Source organism: Garra rufa, chromosome 20 (genome assembly GCF_049309525.1).
Source record: "Garra rufa chromosome 20, GarRuf1.0, whole genome shotgun sequence".
Lineage (NCBI taxonomy): Eukaryota > Metazoa > Chordata > Actinopteri > Cypriniformes > Cyprinidae > Garra > Garra rufa.
Window position 1 is genome coordinate 28,615,708 of NC_133380.1, and position 15,244 is coordinate 28,630,951.

Consider the following 15,244-nt stretch of genomic DNA (forward strand, 5'->3'; position numbering starts at 1 on the left):
GATCATAATAAGAGAAGCTAATATTATGAACAAGTCAATATTCTGCTTAGAGAACTGCCTACTGGCTGTACATAGACTTCTAATTTGAACACACAATAAATAAAAAAGGGGGGAGGGGTCAACTAGATCCTTTTTTTATTTTTCCATTTTTCTTCGTTCGACAGGACAGTTTAGATATGACAGGAAGTGAAAGGGGAAAGAGAGAAGGGGTGGGGGATCAGGAAATCTTTTTTTGTACACTGTATATTTTTGGCAACATTGTGCAAGATAGAGACCTGAATCAATATTTTTTACTAAAAAGGGACTATGGACTTATTTCAAGGCTATATGTTACCCCAATGAACTGCCTCAATATTGGTTGCAGTTACACAATCTATTTGCAAAAGCTTGCCAAGAAGAGTAGATGGCGACACCTTGAGTTCAGTGTTAAAAATGCAAGCTTAACTTGTGTGCTCCTCCCCTTTCTTGCCACCACTTGCCACTTGCAAGCTGAAAGTTTGTCTCTGTGTCTTATCATGACCCCATTAGTTTCTTCTGGTAGGTAGCATATCTTCACAATATCTGGCTGCAAAGAGCATTTTCATATTTTATTTTGTTTAGTATCTAAACTCAACAGAATATGACAAGTCAGTTGGGTATTTCTGTTTGCTGCTTGTTGTACTTCTCATTAAATTAGATCTAGCAGAGACAGGCAGTTTACAAGGTCAAGGAATCCAGAAATGAAGTCAGCATTTGATGTGGGGAAGCCATGGTTACTGAGGCAGGCAAAACAGGAAGCACTTTATCTCTGGAGATAAATCACACATCAAACCGCTTGACCTCATGTTATCTGATCTTAAACCAGCATCTTCTCCACAAGCTTCTCATCCTTTATATTTAAACAATCAAATAACAACTGATGACAGATCAGATTTTATGGGAGTGGAACCTTCTTATCAAAGGCCTGGCTCTGAATGAGTTTGTCAAAGCATTTTAGGAGAAAAGGAATTTCTTTGTCCTAATGCCTGTGGATTGTTTATTTTTGGTGAGGTTGTCTTTTAAAGTTTACTGTACATTAAGAAAAGTCTGGCATACCCAACCATAGCAAATTTTATAAGCACTATCCACACGTTTTATTACATTATACAATTATTTAGAAGGACAACAAAATGTTTACTTTACACAGAAACCGACTTTTAGGTTCACAATAGGTTTTAAAGCACTTCTTTATATTTAGGTTTTCTTCGACATTGTGTCATTAGCTGACGCTATGGAGAAATGTTCAAGCTCAAAACAGCAGCTGGCACAAGATCAGCATTTGTGTAGACATGGTCTAATATGTTCTTTCCCCTAGTTGGGAATTTAACCTTTTTGTAGGATTTTGGATAAAATGATTTATGGTCTGCCTTCCTTAAAGGGTAGTGCCCTAAACTTATCCCGATGATGTTATGTTGTCCATTGAGATTTGTTTGCTCAAAACAAACTGTAGTTTGATCAAAACTACTGTACGATATCTATGCCACAATGTTACAGTCCAAAATAATGACATAAAAGCACAAACAATAACAGAGGACCTTCACAGGACTACCGAACCGCTGCAACCATGTGTGCCGCTATTACTTAAAATTGATAACACTGAAACAAATCGTCTTTTTCAATCGCATGTTCAGCCGAGGGACTGGTTTATCCCAGTGGACCTGAATAGCCCCTCATAGTCCTGCCGTTTGGTCTGTTACTTGCTCTGCATACAGTCACAAAATGTGTGTACCTCTGCAAGGATGCAGGGGTACTTTTTTTCAAGATTCCCCAGTATAGAGAAATGTAAATGAAATGTCCACTTCAGGTATCAACAAGTAGTTACTGATCTCTTTTTCAATCAAAGTGTGCACAGATCTGAATTACTGTTTTATTAAAATTACTGCCAAAATCATAATGTCTTTAACCCTGTCAGCATTACTGTAGCAATTTTTGAACCAGAGATCAAGTGTGGATGCTAAACTCAACAGCTCATTCATACAGTATTCTGTGTACTTGGTGTTCAAAATGGTTTGTCTAGGACACTGAAGAGCATCTAACTCCAGCAAATTATAATTATTCCTTTTTGTACATTTTAAATGTCCCAACAAATGTAAGATTGATTTCATGGATATTGCATATGGATATTTCATAGAAGTACCCAAATTACATACCAATTGTAATATGCAGCCTTTGTCCAAAACAAGAAAGACTCTTCCAGTTGTTCTTGTGTAGTCCACTGACAACATTTCCCTTTTTGTCTGTTGTCCAAACCATGTGGTTTTCTTACAGTGACCATGATGACAGCAAATCTATTAGGACATTATTATTGGACAATCTGGTCATCTCAGCAGTAATAAGTAGTTTTGCAGTTGCTAGTTTTGTCAATTACATGCACTGTTAAGGGGAGGTGTGGCTGATATTCCGCCTAACCATAAACCAGGGGACTACAAATGAAAATTTGCCAATGTGGCTAATTGCTCTTATGTATTATTGCTGTTTATTGTCCCTGCTTAAAAAAAGTCTCTTTCAGCCAAGACATGAACTGTTAAATGCTGGAACACCACTGGGACATTGCAAAGGCCAAATGGCATAACTTTCTACTTAAACAACCCTTTCTGCTACAAAACAAAGTTGCCTTCTCTGGTGTCATCTCCACTTGCCAATAACCGTAGGCTAGATCCAATGCACCAAACCAGTTCACCATAGACAGGGTATCCAGGGTGTCTTGGATTCTTGGAAATAGGTAAACATCTTTGATGGTGTGTTTGGTCTTAGTCTTAGTCTGTTTATCTGCATTTTGCTGATCATTGAAGGCCATCTAATGAGGTTGCTTTTTCACTGTTTTTAGTTTAATTTCACACCAGTTTGGTGTGGCCGATGGTCCCATAAAGATCACCATAGCTTTTTAGTGATCTAGGCTTGTTCTTCAGGTTGAAGTAAGCTATTTGCTCACCGAACAATACCATTTTATGGCTTCCAAAGTTTAAGTGTGCTTGTGCTAAGAATGGGTGTCCTACAATGGTCTCTGTGCCCTCTACCACATTTGTTACAATAAAGCTCTCCCTGACTTGTATTGGGGCATTAACTTCCCCAAGGATATCAACATTTATTGGTCCTATCCCTGCAGAGACCGTATGGTCAGTAACTTGAGTGGGGGTCTAATACCTGCCTTATTGGCTTTGTCACAGTGCTGTGGTAACACATTATGCTGACCTTGACCCAGAAAACTATGCAGGTTGGTTGGTTTTCTGAAAGCAGGGATAGTACTGGAGCTACAGGCTATAGGTCAAGCCTAGGTGACGGCCAATTCCACCTTATATTGCTAATGTCTTTGCTGTTGTGACATTTTTTACCGTTTTACTTTTCCTCGTTTGTTGAATTTCAGCTGGCAATGTTTGAACTTGACTCTTAACTGCTCTGCACATTTATCACAAAAGACAGATGTGCAGTTAATGAGCCCTGTGCTGGTGTCACACGCACACACCATTTATCGTCTATCTTTTTTTAAGTGTTTTACAGGGGTAAACCATCCTTAAGTTTCTGAGAGTCCTTATATTTTTATTTCTCCATATAAGGTACTTCACTAGACAGATTGCGTCAGTCGCTGTGCTACACTTGTTCTGGCTTACCTCATGATCCATCAGAATATAAACGTTCATTATCAGCCTTTATACACATCAGTGAGCAGAGGCTAATTTACCCCAACCCAGGGTTCTTGTGGCAGCTGATTAATTATGACTTGATCCAGCAAAACAGCAAAACTTTGAAAGGGTTTAAATCTCCTATCTTGAATATTGATATGAATATAATAACCTGTCTAGTAAATTTTAAGCATCAGTAATTCATCTGAGATTATACTTATACCTTTGTTGTATTTTCTGCTAATAATTCTGACAAAAGCAACATGTCAGAAACCATCTGAGTAGGACAATATGGATTTACTGAGAAAAAAGCGTACATTTTAAAAGCAACATGATGGATGGTATATTTCAGAGGCAGATTACAAAAGACAAAAGTGTGTCAATATTAGAACACATCGTTTTTTCATCTTTAACTGTGACATTTTAAAAACAATTACAAACAAGTGTAAAAATTCACTTTCTTCTGTCAAAAACCCTCTTCAGGAGTATGTGCAGCTTTAAAGGTGCTCAAAACATGTGTCACTACAACCAATGCACAAATGTGTGTTTGATTGCTTTGGGATTTCCTTGTAAGCAGCTTTTTACGTTCTACAGGAATGTTCACTTTCAATTACCCATGCTTTACTTCATTCATCTAAAAATAAATACAGTACCAGTCAAAAGTTGGGACACACCTACTCGTTCTTTACACTTAATCTAAAATCAAACTGAAGTATGGGAATTATGTAGTGACCAAAATGTTAAGTCTGAACTCTGCACGCTAATATTCTTTTTTTTCCTTTACTCTTAATTCAAACAATATTGAAGGAGTTCCCACATGTGCTGGACTCCTGGTGGTTGCCTTTTCTTCACTGTCCTTTCCAACTCAATGTTTCATTTTATTTGTCGTACATTTAAACAAAAATGTTTAGTTTTGTAAAGAGATTCATACATAGGCACAATTCATTGTTGTCTATAAAACTAATTTCAAGCAGTTAAGCAGAAGCCTTTAGATCAAAAGGTTTTTAAATCATGAGAAACATTGCTGTCAAGTGTGTCCAAATCTACAACACTGACATTCTCACTTAAAAAATCTGTTCTGTAAAAGTTGTTCTGTAATAAGCATATGTAATACTGCAATGTTTTGGATCTGTGCACAAGAAATCGATTATCCTTATAAATAATTATGAACTTACAATGGGAGTAGTAAAACTGGCACATAACTGATAACATCTGCTAGATATTGTAGTAAGTTTGAAGCAAACGACACTGGTTCCATGTCAAAGTTTCCCTCTCCACACAGTCAAACATACAACAAACAGTTGGCATTACTGATGGAACAACATTTTTCTCTATACATCTCATACAAAAATAAAAAAAATGTCATTGTTCCAATCTCTTTTTTTGACTCCATATTGCACAGAGGTAGTGGCTATTAAGGTAAAGGGGAGGTGACCTAAAAATTGAAACAAAAAAAAAACTGCATCTTTTTTTGTAAAAAATGTATCTTTTGTTCTTGTGATGTTTTGCTGTGACCAGAGGAATTGTAAAAGAACAAAATATAATACTGCAATCACATACAAAAGTAGTCCTTCATTTTGTACATTTTATACAGTGTTAACACTTAATCATTGATTTTCTTCCTGTTTTTTTCTTCTTTTTTCTTTTTCTCAAAAAGGCAAATGGTATTTTCCATGTATGGACCAAACTGAGGGACAGTCTAAGCCAGGGGGTCCACCAGGGGCTCCTCGTCGCCCCGTGATAGCAGCTCCTTCTTCTCATCTGTACTGGCCAGGGAATTGCGGCTGTTGTGAGCTCCCATGTACAGAGTAGCATACACAGGATTTGTGAAATTGGTCGGCTAAAAAAAATAATTGGAAATACATGTGATCAGACTGATTCTTTAGCTGTGTAACAAAACATAGTCAGCATTTTAAGGCATCATATCCACGCTCTACACAGATTGTTTTAAATAATGTGCTGCCTTCAAAGACACCTGTGCCCTTTAGGCAGCACATTCAACTAAGCGAAAGAAAAACACCCTTCTGACAGTGATTTTGAGGTGACCTGAAGCAATAAAGAGGTACAAGGGGCCCCTAAACATGAGTAAGCTGTTTTTTAGCATCCATTACTCCAGTCATCACTGTCGCATAATCCAGAAATCATTCTTAATATGCTGATCTGCTGCTCAAGAAACATTAATGAATATCATCAATGTTGAAAATAGTTGTGCTGCTTCATATATTTAGATAAATACGTGACAATGTTTTTATGAGTTAACAGTAAAGACTTTTACATTGAAAAAATTACCTCTGTCATAAACTGAAGTTATTTTTAGTTTCAACATCAGCTTAACACAGCTAACAAGTGCACTGAGCAGCACTGTCATCAGAAATCACCCTTAACAGGATATTAACGTTTTCCTCAGCGGACATTCAAACTAACGTTTTTTTTTTTTTTTTGAGCTGAAGAATGAATGCTGTAACAGATGCAGGTAATCCAGTCCATCTCTCTCTCATAATACTCGATTACAAATAATACACTGCTTTTACTACAGTAATTCAATAAGCTTTTAAAGGAACACTCCACTTTTTTTGGAAATAGGCTCATTCTCCAACTCCCCCCGAGTTAATAAATTGATCTTTACCGTTTTGAAATCCATTCAGCCGTTCTCCTGTTCTGGCGATATCACTTTTAGCATAGCTTAGCATAGATCATTGAATCCTATTAGACCAATAGCATTGTGTTCAATAATGACCAACGAGTTTCCATATTTGTTGTATTTAAAACTTGACTCTTCTGTAGTTATATCGTGTACTAAGACCGGTTGAAATGCAAAGCTGCGAGTTTCTAGGCTGATAAGATTAGGAACTACACTTCCATTCCGGTGTAATAGTCAAGGAAGTTTGCTGCCGTAATATGGCTGAAGCAGGCGGAGTATTATCAGAAATGAGTTCCCAGCTAGTTTAGCATTTGCACATGTGCTGCGTGGTATTACTGCTCCTGCTTCAGCCTTATTACGGCAGCAAACTTCCTTGACTATTACGCCGGAATGGGAGTGTAGTTCCTAGTCTTATCAGCCTAGAAAATTGAAGCTTTGCATTTCCACCGGTCTTAGTACACGATATAACTACAGAAGAGTCAAGTTTTAAATACAACAAATATCGAAACTCGTTGGTCATTTTTGAACGCGATGCTATTGGTCTAATAGGATTCAATGATCTATGCTAAGCTATGCTAAAAGTGATATCGCCAGAACAGGAGAACGGTTGAATGGATTTCAAAACGGTAAAAATCAACTTATTAACTCCGGGGGAGTTGGAGAATGAGCCTATTTCCAAAAAAAGTGGAGTGTTCCTTTAATGAAGCAACTCACAATTCCTTCGTTGCTAGTTCTAAAATGATGTTTTGGAATTAGTAACGGAGGCTTGTGCTCTGTCAAACTGAGGTTTGAATTTGTGGTGGAAGGAAGCAGTTCTGCACAAAAGAGGGATTTTAAAGACACTCCGCTGTTATTTTATGTATTTACACACTCATGCTTTCGAACTGTTGTATAAACGCAATATCACACTTGTAGACGTGAAAGATGGCTGTATATCGGCACGCTGTGATTACCTACGGCTGAATCAAGGCCATGCCAATATACAGACATATCTCACGTCCACTTGTGTGATATTGCTCATATTTATAGACACTGTTGGAAAAGGAACTGAACTCAGCTGGAAGATGAAATCAATAAATCACAGATGACCTAACTTTTTAGAGCTGCTTTGAACCAGAATTGAATTTTGTTTGCATTGCTGACACACTTTGTTCCTGTTTAAAGGTTGTATCAGCGATTTCTAGCCTGAAACATAAAGTGTAAAATTCAGCTTATCTTTCATCACGATCCGCTCGCTGCCTGCCCCATAAATTGTCTGTGAAAAAACCGCGTCTCTCTGGTCAGCCTAGGGTCCGAGATATGCCAAAAAAACAATCGGCACTACCAACCTTTCCACAGCAAAAACAAACATTGTTCCAACCAATCAGCGTCAGGGGTTTGGTGTTGTGGACTTTCGCTCCGCCTCCCTCACATCCCTGCACCAGTAGGAAAGTCCACAACACGAACCCCCTGACGCTGATTGGTTGGAACACGGTTTGTTTATCTGTGGTTATTGTTGATAGCGCCGATTGTTTTTTTTGGCATATCTCGGACCCTAGGCTGACCAGAGAGACGCGGTTTTTTCACAGACAATTTATGGGGCAGGCAGCGAGCGGATCGTGAATAAAGGTCAGCTGAATTTGACACTTTATGTTTTAGGCTAGAAATCGCTGATACAACCTTTAACACTGTAAAGCTGCTTTGACACAATCTGTATTGTATAAAGCACTACATAAATAAAGATGACCTGACTTGAGTGCAGTACATAAACTGCAATGTATAATTTGAGTGTTGCAAATTAATTTTCCATGGTACCAGTTTATCTATGGGGGAACATAATTTAGATTTCAACTGCTTCCCTACTGTTGCAATCATTACAATAACTGGGACTGTGAGAAAATCAACATTTATGAAGCGGATGACTGGAATTGAAAAGTTATTTGCTCATCTAGTCTTGTTTTCTTCAAGGAATAATGAAGTAGTGATGGATATCTTTCAGAATATATGTGGTTTGTTCTCATCATACTTTGTCAGGATCCAGTGTGAAGTCAGCGTCCAGCAATTCTCCAACGTCGTCGTCTTGCTCTCCTTCATATATTTTATAGGCTGGGTTCCCAATCTCAACATTCATAGCGCCATTTGTCATTCTCTGGTGCTGAAAGCCTTTGGCTCTGCAGATACACAATGTGCAGTTTTTTATTCACAGGAAATGAGGTTGTGAAGTCAGTATTACACTGTACAAAGCAGCACAGGGAGAAATACGGCCACAACACAGAGGGATGCCACTAACAGTCACTGGAACAACCTAAAATGAAGCAACATCATAAACCCAGCATTTACCAAAATACATTGTATGTGTGTACAGTTTATTGCCTGTAACCACAAATGTATTTTATTTAAACCTGAGAGATTTCTGTCCCTCTTTTGGAAGTCAATTTTACCAAAACTCTGAAACTTCAAAAACAGTTCAGAATGACATTGTTAACGTCTGTATGTGTTTATCATGTTTATGTAGATAAAGGTCAAAAAGACAAAGGAATGAAACTCTTAAGCGTTTGGAATGACATGAGGGTGAGTAAATGATTTTAGGTGAACTAACTTTGATATACAGTAGTTCAATTAAATTCAACTGATGTGTGGTCACAGGCGTATGTTTATATATTGCATTTCACTTTAGATTGATATGCGTTTCTTTCTCCAGAAATTTAAACAAATGATAATTATTATTAAGGCATTACCACATTTATTTATTTATTTATTTATTTAAATTGTGTTATTTCTCGGTATCATTATATAGAATTCAGGTCTGACTGCCCTCCCCGTTACTTTCTAAGTTAAGGACATCAAATGGCCACATTATCTTGATAAACACTGGGTTTTGAACATGGCACATGTTCAACAGATCTGCAGTCCTGCTGAGAACCGATCGTAGATAAACATACAGTATTACAGCGGGATGGGTATGACTCTGTTGAAAATACGATAGGTTCTCACAGTCTAACACAACTGGATCTTTTTCTTTTTTTTGTTGGCAACAGATTACCACCTTCTCAACTAAACAAGGCACAAACCACTTGTAGGGTTTAGTCAGGTGGTTTGACAGAGGTATGACAGAAAGAGGTCGGGTGGGACCATGAAGACAACAAGAACACTTGGACCACAATTCTCCAAACCAGCAAGAAAGATGAACAGAATGGGAGAGAGACAAAATAAAGACATAATGGACAAAGACCGTTACCGCGGTCGCTTGGAGCGGGATTTGCCAAGCCTACGGAAAAGAGCAGATGCGGTTTACCAAGAAAGAAGGAGAGAAAAGAGGTGTTTTGGGGATGGGAAGTTGCTTATATTTCAAATTCTGCACAGTACAACACTTTATAGAGGTGAAAATCTTTTGAAAAAGAACAGAAGTTCAATTATATAATATACTCACCCTCTCATTCTTTTTCTGTACCATAACACTGCTCCACCAATCAGCAACACCAGTAGTAGCAGTAAAACCAATGGAATAACTATTGAAGCTGTTCCTAAAAGAAACAAGTATTATAACAAGTATTATTAAGATATTTATATCAAAAAGATACATGTTTAACAAAACCTTTAACTAGTTTTAAACTGGAATTTAAAAAAAATCACTTACGGCTACTGGATTCAGCATTTTCATTGGGAGCAGGATTCTCACAGCGATGACCATCCCATCCAAGAGGACATCTACATAGAGCAACAGAGGGGTTTAACAAACCAAAGAGGAGCTTTCTTAGTTCTAGAGATTGGTCAGTTTCATTAATTGCCTGCTTCTGTTATGTGTGGGGTGCCACAGGGCTCCATTTTGGGTACCATTTTATTTGCTTTCTACATGCTTCCTCTCTGCTCCATTTTTGAATTTCACAAGGTTCTATATCATATTTATGCAGACAACACCCAATTATACTTGCCAAAAAAATCCGGTATGACGTACTTATTTGCTTTGTTAGCTTGTGTAAATTACATTAAAAGTTGGATGGGTGATAATTTTCCTCAATTTAATGAAAATAAGACTGAAGTCATCTTATTTGGCTCCCCTCATTAGTTAGATAGTCTGGCCTCTAATTTAGGACAGCTGCAAGCTAATATCTGCACCCATGTTTTCCAACTTAGGAGTTTACGGAAGCTTCAAGTTTTTTTTTTTTTTTTTTAAACGATCTACGGACAGTCATTCTGGCATTTATTTCAGCGAGGACTGATTATTGTAGTGCCATATATGCTGGTGTCAACCAGTTTTCCCCATCATGCTTGCAGCTGGTTTAAAATGCTGCAGTTCATTAAAAAAAAAAAAAAAAAATGACCTTGACCTAAACCCAAAACAGCAAAATCAAGCCTATTTATTAACTGCACAATGAACAATGCTGTTGCTACTAAATTCTCACATAGTTATAGTCATAGTACAATGATGAGCTTCTTAAGAAGGACTTAATGTTATAACTTAATGTTATGGAGCTTGAAATCGCAGGATCCTGCATTTTTATAATGTGGTCCACACATGGTGAAGAATAAGAACCTGTCCAGTTTACATGATGAGACATGTTGTACAGATAGCATAAGAACTAAAACACTAGTATAGAAATGCTACTTCCTGCTGGTCTGAATTCTGTGGTTGATGGTGTCAGATAGACTGATGCATAGATAGAAATAGCATTTACTGCAAAGGTTTGCTACAACATTCTAGCCAAAGATTTGGTGCAGAAACTTGACTTAAGAATCGAAAGCAACATCAACAGAATAAATATTTTTGTAGTCTAAATGACAGAGGACAAGCAGCACAGCTTTAGCCACGAAAAGAAGAAATGAGGTTTCAAATATCGAGAAATTGGTTTTCTAGTTGGAGGTAGATGATATGACAATGTTAATGTATTTGGTTTTGGCGGAATAGATCTGCTACGCTGCTGCTGCTGATGGTTATTGCTGTAGTTGTAGATTATTGCTGCTGCTGCTGCAAGCAAGTACAGCACTTGCTTCTGCCAAAGCATATGGCGATACAGTGCTAGTATTTAAGACATACTGCTGCTGCACAAATAGCATAAAATAACCCGTAGCAGATCTATACAAGTGGAGCTGGGGAAGGTGGAGGGTTTCAGAGGAACTCTAAAAGCGTGCTTTGAAATGCCCAAGTGAATGCTAACAGCAATATAAAAAAGCTGCAAGATCATTGGTTGCGTATGGAACATGAACCAATAAGCTTGTGCCAAGTCGTATAACTCTGTGATATTATCAGTTACGTTAACAACCCGTCAGCCTGTGTCATCTAGAGTTTCATGGCAGAACAAAGTAGTTACTAAAACTAAACAAAAGAAAAAGCAAAATAGCTGTAAATATTACTAAAACAACACTGCTTACTTGCACTGTGGGAGGTTTGTGGCACTGAGAGAGCACTGGCCATTAGCACAGTATCCTTCACACGTATAACAGCTCGGCTGGATTCTGCCATTGGTACACCTATAACACAGAGTAAACACATTCACATTCTGTAATTTCACTTAGTTAATACAAATCAGGGAAACCAACAAACACACTGTTGGAAAAGCATTATGAACATTAAAGTTTCCAACCAACAATGTATGTGTCAGGAGAGAACAAAACTGCTGTAGTGCATGAACAGATGTTGTTTTTATGCACACTGAAATGTCATTGTCTCAATATGACACTGATGTCAGCTCCAGATGTTCCAGTAGTAACTCCTTAAAGAATCAAATCGAGACAACAATATTAAACATGCACTCTTAAAAATAAAGGTGCTTTAAAAGGATCTTCAGAGCGATGCCATAGAATAACCATTTTTGGTTCCACAATGAACCATTCAAGGTTCTTTAAAGAACTATCTCTTTTTATAATCTGAAAAACCTTCTTTTGCCACAAAGAACCTTTTGTGAAACAGAAAGGTTCTTCAGATGTTAAAGGTTCTTAATGGAACCACTTAAACAAAAAAGGTTCTTCTATGGCATCGTGAAGCACCTTTATTTTTAAGAGTGTGGACGCAACTGAACAGGAAAGCCTTGTTGCAGAAGCTGCAAGTCAAAAAATATAGGATGCCCTTTTGGGCTTGTGCAAAAGTTAACAGGGAATGGGCAGGGCCACTAGCCTGCATTGGACAATAGAGCGTGGCTAGAAAACCAGGGTGATGCTGAATTCCAGATCGGTCTACAGACATACACCATCACTGCAGTGCTCTACAGCCATTAAGTGATTATAACAGTCTTAATGTTTGGCCACACAACAGACATTTCCCATAGTAAGGTGTCAAACGAGCTAACTGAACAAGAACTGAGATAAAGACAGTAAACAGATCAATTTAATTCTATGTAGCCCTAACATATGTATATTTGAACAAGTATATGTATACTAGAGTATAGGATTTTGTACCTGCATGTAACATCTCCATGCGTCTGGTAGATATTGGTTGGAATACACTTGCCATCACGGCAATAGTGACACTTGTCCACTTCACAGTTGTTTCCAATAAAGCGTGGAGGACACCGACATTGTCTCGACCCATCGCTGGACTGCAGACATGTCCCTTCATGATCACAGAATCCATCACATGCCCCTGTTAGAGAAGTAGAGGACAATGTTTAATATCCCACTTCATCTTAGTTAGTTTCTTCATCATGGCTTGAGGATCACTTTGACCTTTGTATAATAATGCATTACGGTGAAGGACCCTATTCGTCTTTTAATTAACCAGTGTGTGGGTTTAAAATAAAACACCTGTCCAGTGGAGAAGTTTGGAAAAACCTAAACATTTTATTTCAGCCTATAGAAGAGGCTGTAGTACTTACGATACTGGCACTGGTCTCCTAGGAAGTCTGCAGGGCAGCTGCAGGTAGGCTGGTTTCCACGGTTAACTGTGCAGTTTCCTCCATTCTTACAGTAGTTCCCACATGTGCGCTGGTTACAGTTGGGTCCTGTGAAGCCAGCCAGACAACGGCAGGTCGGAGCTCCTGAAAAAGTTAGTTTTGTTTTATTACTATAATAACATAATATGCCTTTTAATTATACATTGTGGTGTCTCCCAGAATTCACTTACGTATGTGTTGTACAGCAGTAACCTGTAAGATTGTACATGTGAAAAGATCCATATAGTGTGTTTTTGTGGCATTGTACCTGTGGGTGATGCGGTACACGTTCCTCCGTTCTGGCAGTACTCTCTGCACTGGTTTACCTCACATCTATCTCCTCCATAGTTAGGCTGACAGCGACACTTGGGTTGTTTTCTGGCATTCAGGACACAAGTTCCTCCATTTAGACACAGCAGATTACAGGTGCCACTCGGGGCTGAGGAAAGATAGAAAGAGTATTTTTATAAAAGTTCAACCCAGGTGAAAAATCCATTTTATTTCCATAATGTGACATTTCAGAATAAAACATGATTTTCAACCAGAATAAAATGTAGAATGGGATTTGATTTGATAGATTGATGTTTGAAAGTGTGTTACATACCAGATTTATGCCAAACTGAATAGTTAAAAAAGCTATTTTGGCATCTTGTGGCCTAAGTGATGTTTCTATGTTCATGAAAGACTACAAAACATTTCTACCCAAACATTTTCTTTCTTTGGACTAACATGCACTAATGATTCATTAATATTAAGACCAATACGGAGAATATCGATGATACGATGATAAATGGGTGGACATCAATTAATTTCTACACTTGATCAGTTCAGGCATTCTATTGGCATGGAACCCATGACTTAGACAATGCTGAGCTCTACTGTTTGAACTACAGCAACACTAATGTTGCTATATTTTCTCTGACCACACTCTAAGTCCAGATTCACTCTTTAATCATCTCTCTGCTTTTAGACATCCCTTGAATAGCAATTACTACTATTAATCCTGCCAAAATTCATTTAGTCAATTATCATCCTCCAGGTCAACTGGACAACCTTCTTGAAGAGGTACACATCCAGTGGTCCTCTTTCCTTGAGGATGGAGCATTGCTGGAGGTTTTTGGTAATTTCAAAATCCACCTAGACAAACTTCAAGCTGCTGAAATCCTAGACAAACAACTAGACCTCATCCTTACCCATACCTGTATAACAGCCATCCTGCCATTCACTTATATTTCTCTTTTCTTTTTTGGTCATTCTCCTTTCATGTTCTCCATTGATTGAACTACTGCTCTTTTTTGCCAGAAAAAGTCTTCAAACTACCAAAGATGGCCAATGTCACACCTCACTTGGTCTCACTACCTGTTTCTGCCCACATCCAAGTCTTTGACGTTGGCCCTCAGGACTGTCACTACCTTAGTACACTCCTACAAGCACATTCTCTCTCCTGCCTGTGGTAGTGCTAGTGGTACCTAGATGTTCCTTCATAATGAAAAACAAAATCACTTTCCAAAACCTTCCCACTCTCTGTTCTTCTGTAGTGGAACAAACTGCAGCCTCCACTCAATCTACTGAAACCAACTTTCAGTTTAATATCAGCTCAAGACTCAATCTCTTCCATAAGCACTTACCTTATTTACAACCTGAATCTTGAATTTCAAACTATATTTTCAGTGGAAATGATGTGCATGTGTTAGAACTAAAATTGTTTTGCAGTTTCATTTTATTTTCAACCTATTATATTATATACAAGACAACTCTCTGAGAGTTTAGCATCGTAATGTACATGGTAATGTTAATGTATTTGGTCTTGGTGGAATAGATCTGCTAAGCTGCTGCAGCATCAGAGCAAATACAGAGACTTGCTGCTATGAGCATGTAGGAAATACTGCTGCTGCACATATAGCATATATAAAATAACCCTCATATATAACATACGTGAAATTATCCCATAGCAGATGTATACAGGTGGAGCTGGGGAAGGTGAAGGGTTTCTGAAGCATGCTGCAACTGCTACTGCAACACTGTAACCGATTTTTGTAATTTGAACAGTATTTTACTGTAATATCTACAGTAAGATACTGTAAAATGTATATACAGTATTTTACTGTAAACTGCAAAGG

General features: G+C 38.0%; 1 protein-coding gene across 1 annotated transcript in view; it reads right to left on the minus strand.

Moving 5' to 3' along the window:
* Nucleotides 1-3,916: 3,916 nt before the first annotated feature.
* lrp1aa (low density lipoprotein receptor-related protein 1Aa) overlaps nt 3,917-15,244 on the minus strand; it is a 135,451-nt gene continuing 124,123 nt past the window's right edge. The window contains exons 78-86 of the mRNA XM_073825539.1: nt 13,393-13,563; nt 13,068-13,229; nt 12,652-12,835; nt 11,629-11,727; nt 9,896-9,966; nt 9,689-9,782; nt 9,497-9,526; nt 8,285-8,429; nt 3,917-5,478 (exon numbers count right to left, since the gene is read on the minus strand). Coding sequence (XP_073681640.1) covers nt 5,338-5,478; nt 8,285-8,429; nt 9,497-9,526; nt 9,689-9,782; nt 9,896-9,966; nt 11,629-11,727; nt 12,652-12,835; nt 13,068-13,229; nt 13,393-13,563 — 1,097 coding nt within the window. The 3' untranslated portion in view covers nt 3,917-5,337. The remainder of the gene's footprint in view (nt 5,479-8,284; nt 8,430-9,496; nt 9,527-9,688; nt 9,783-9,895; nt 9,967-11,628; nt 11,728-12,651; nt 12,836-13,067; nt 13,230-13,392; nt 13,564-15,244) is intronic.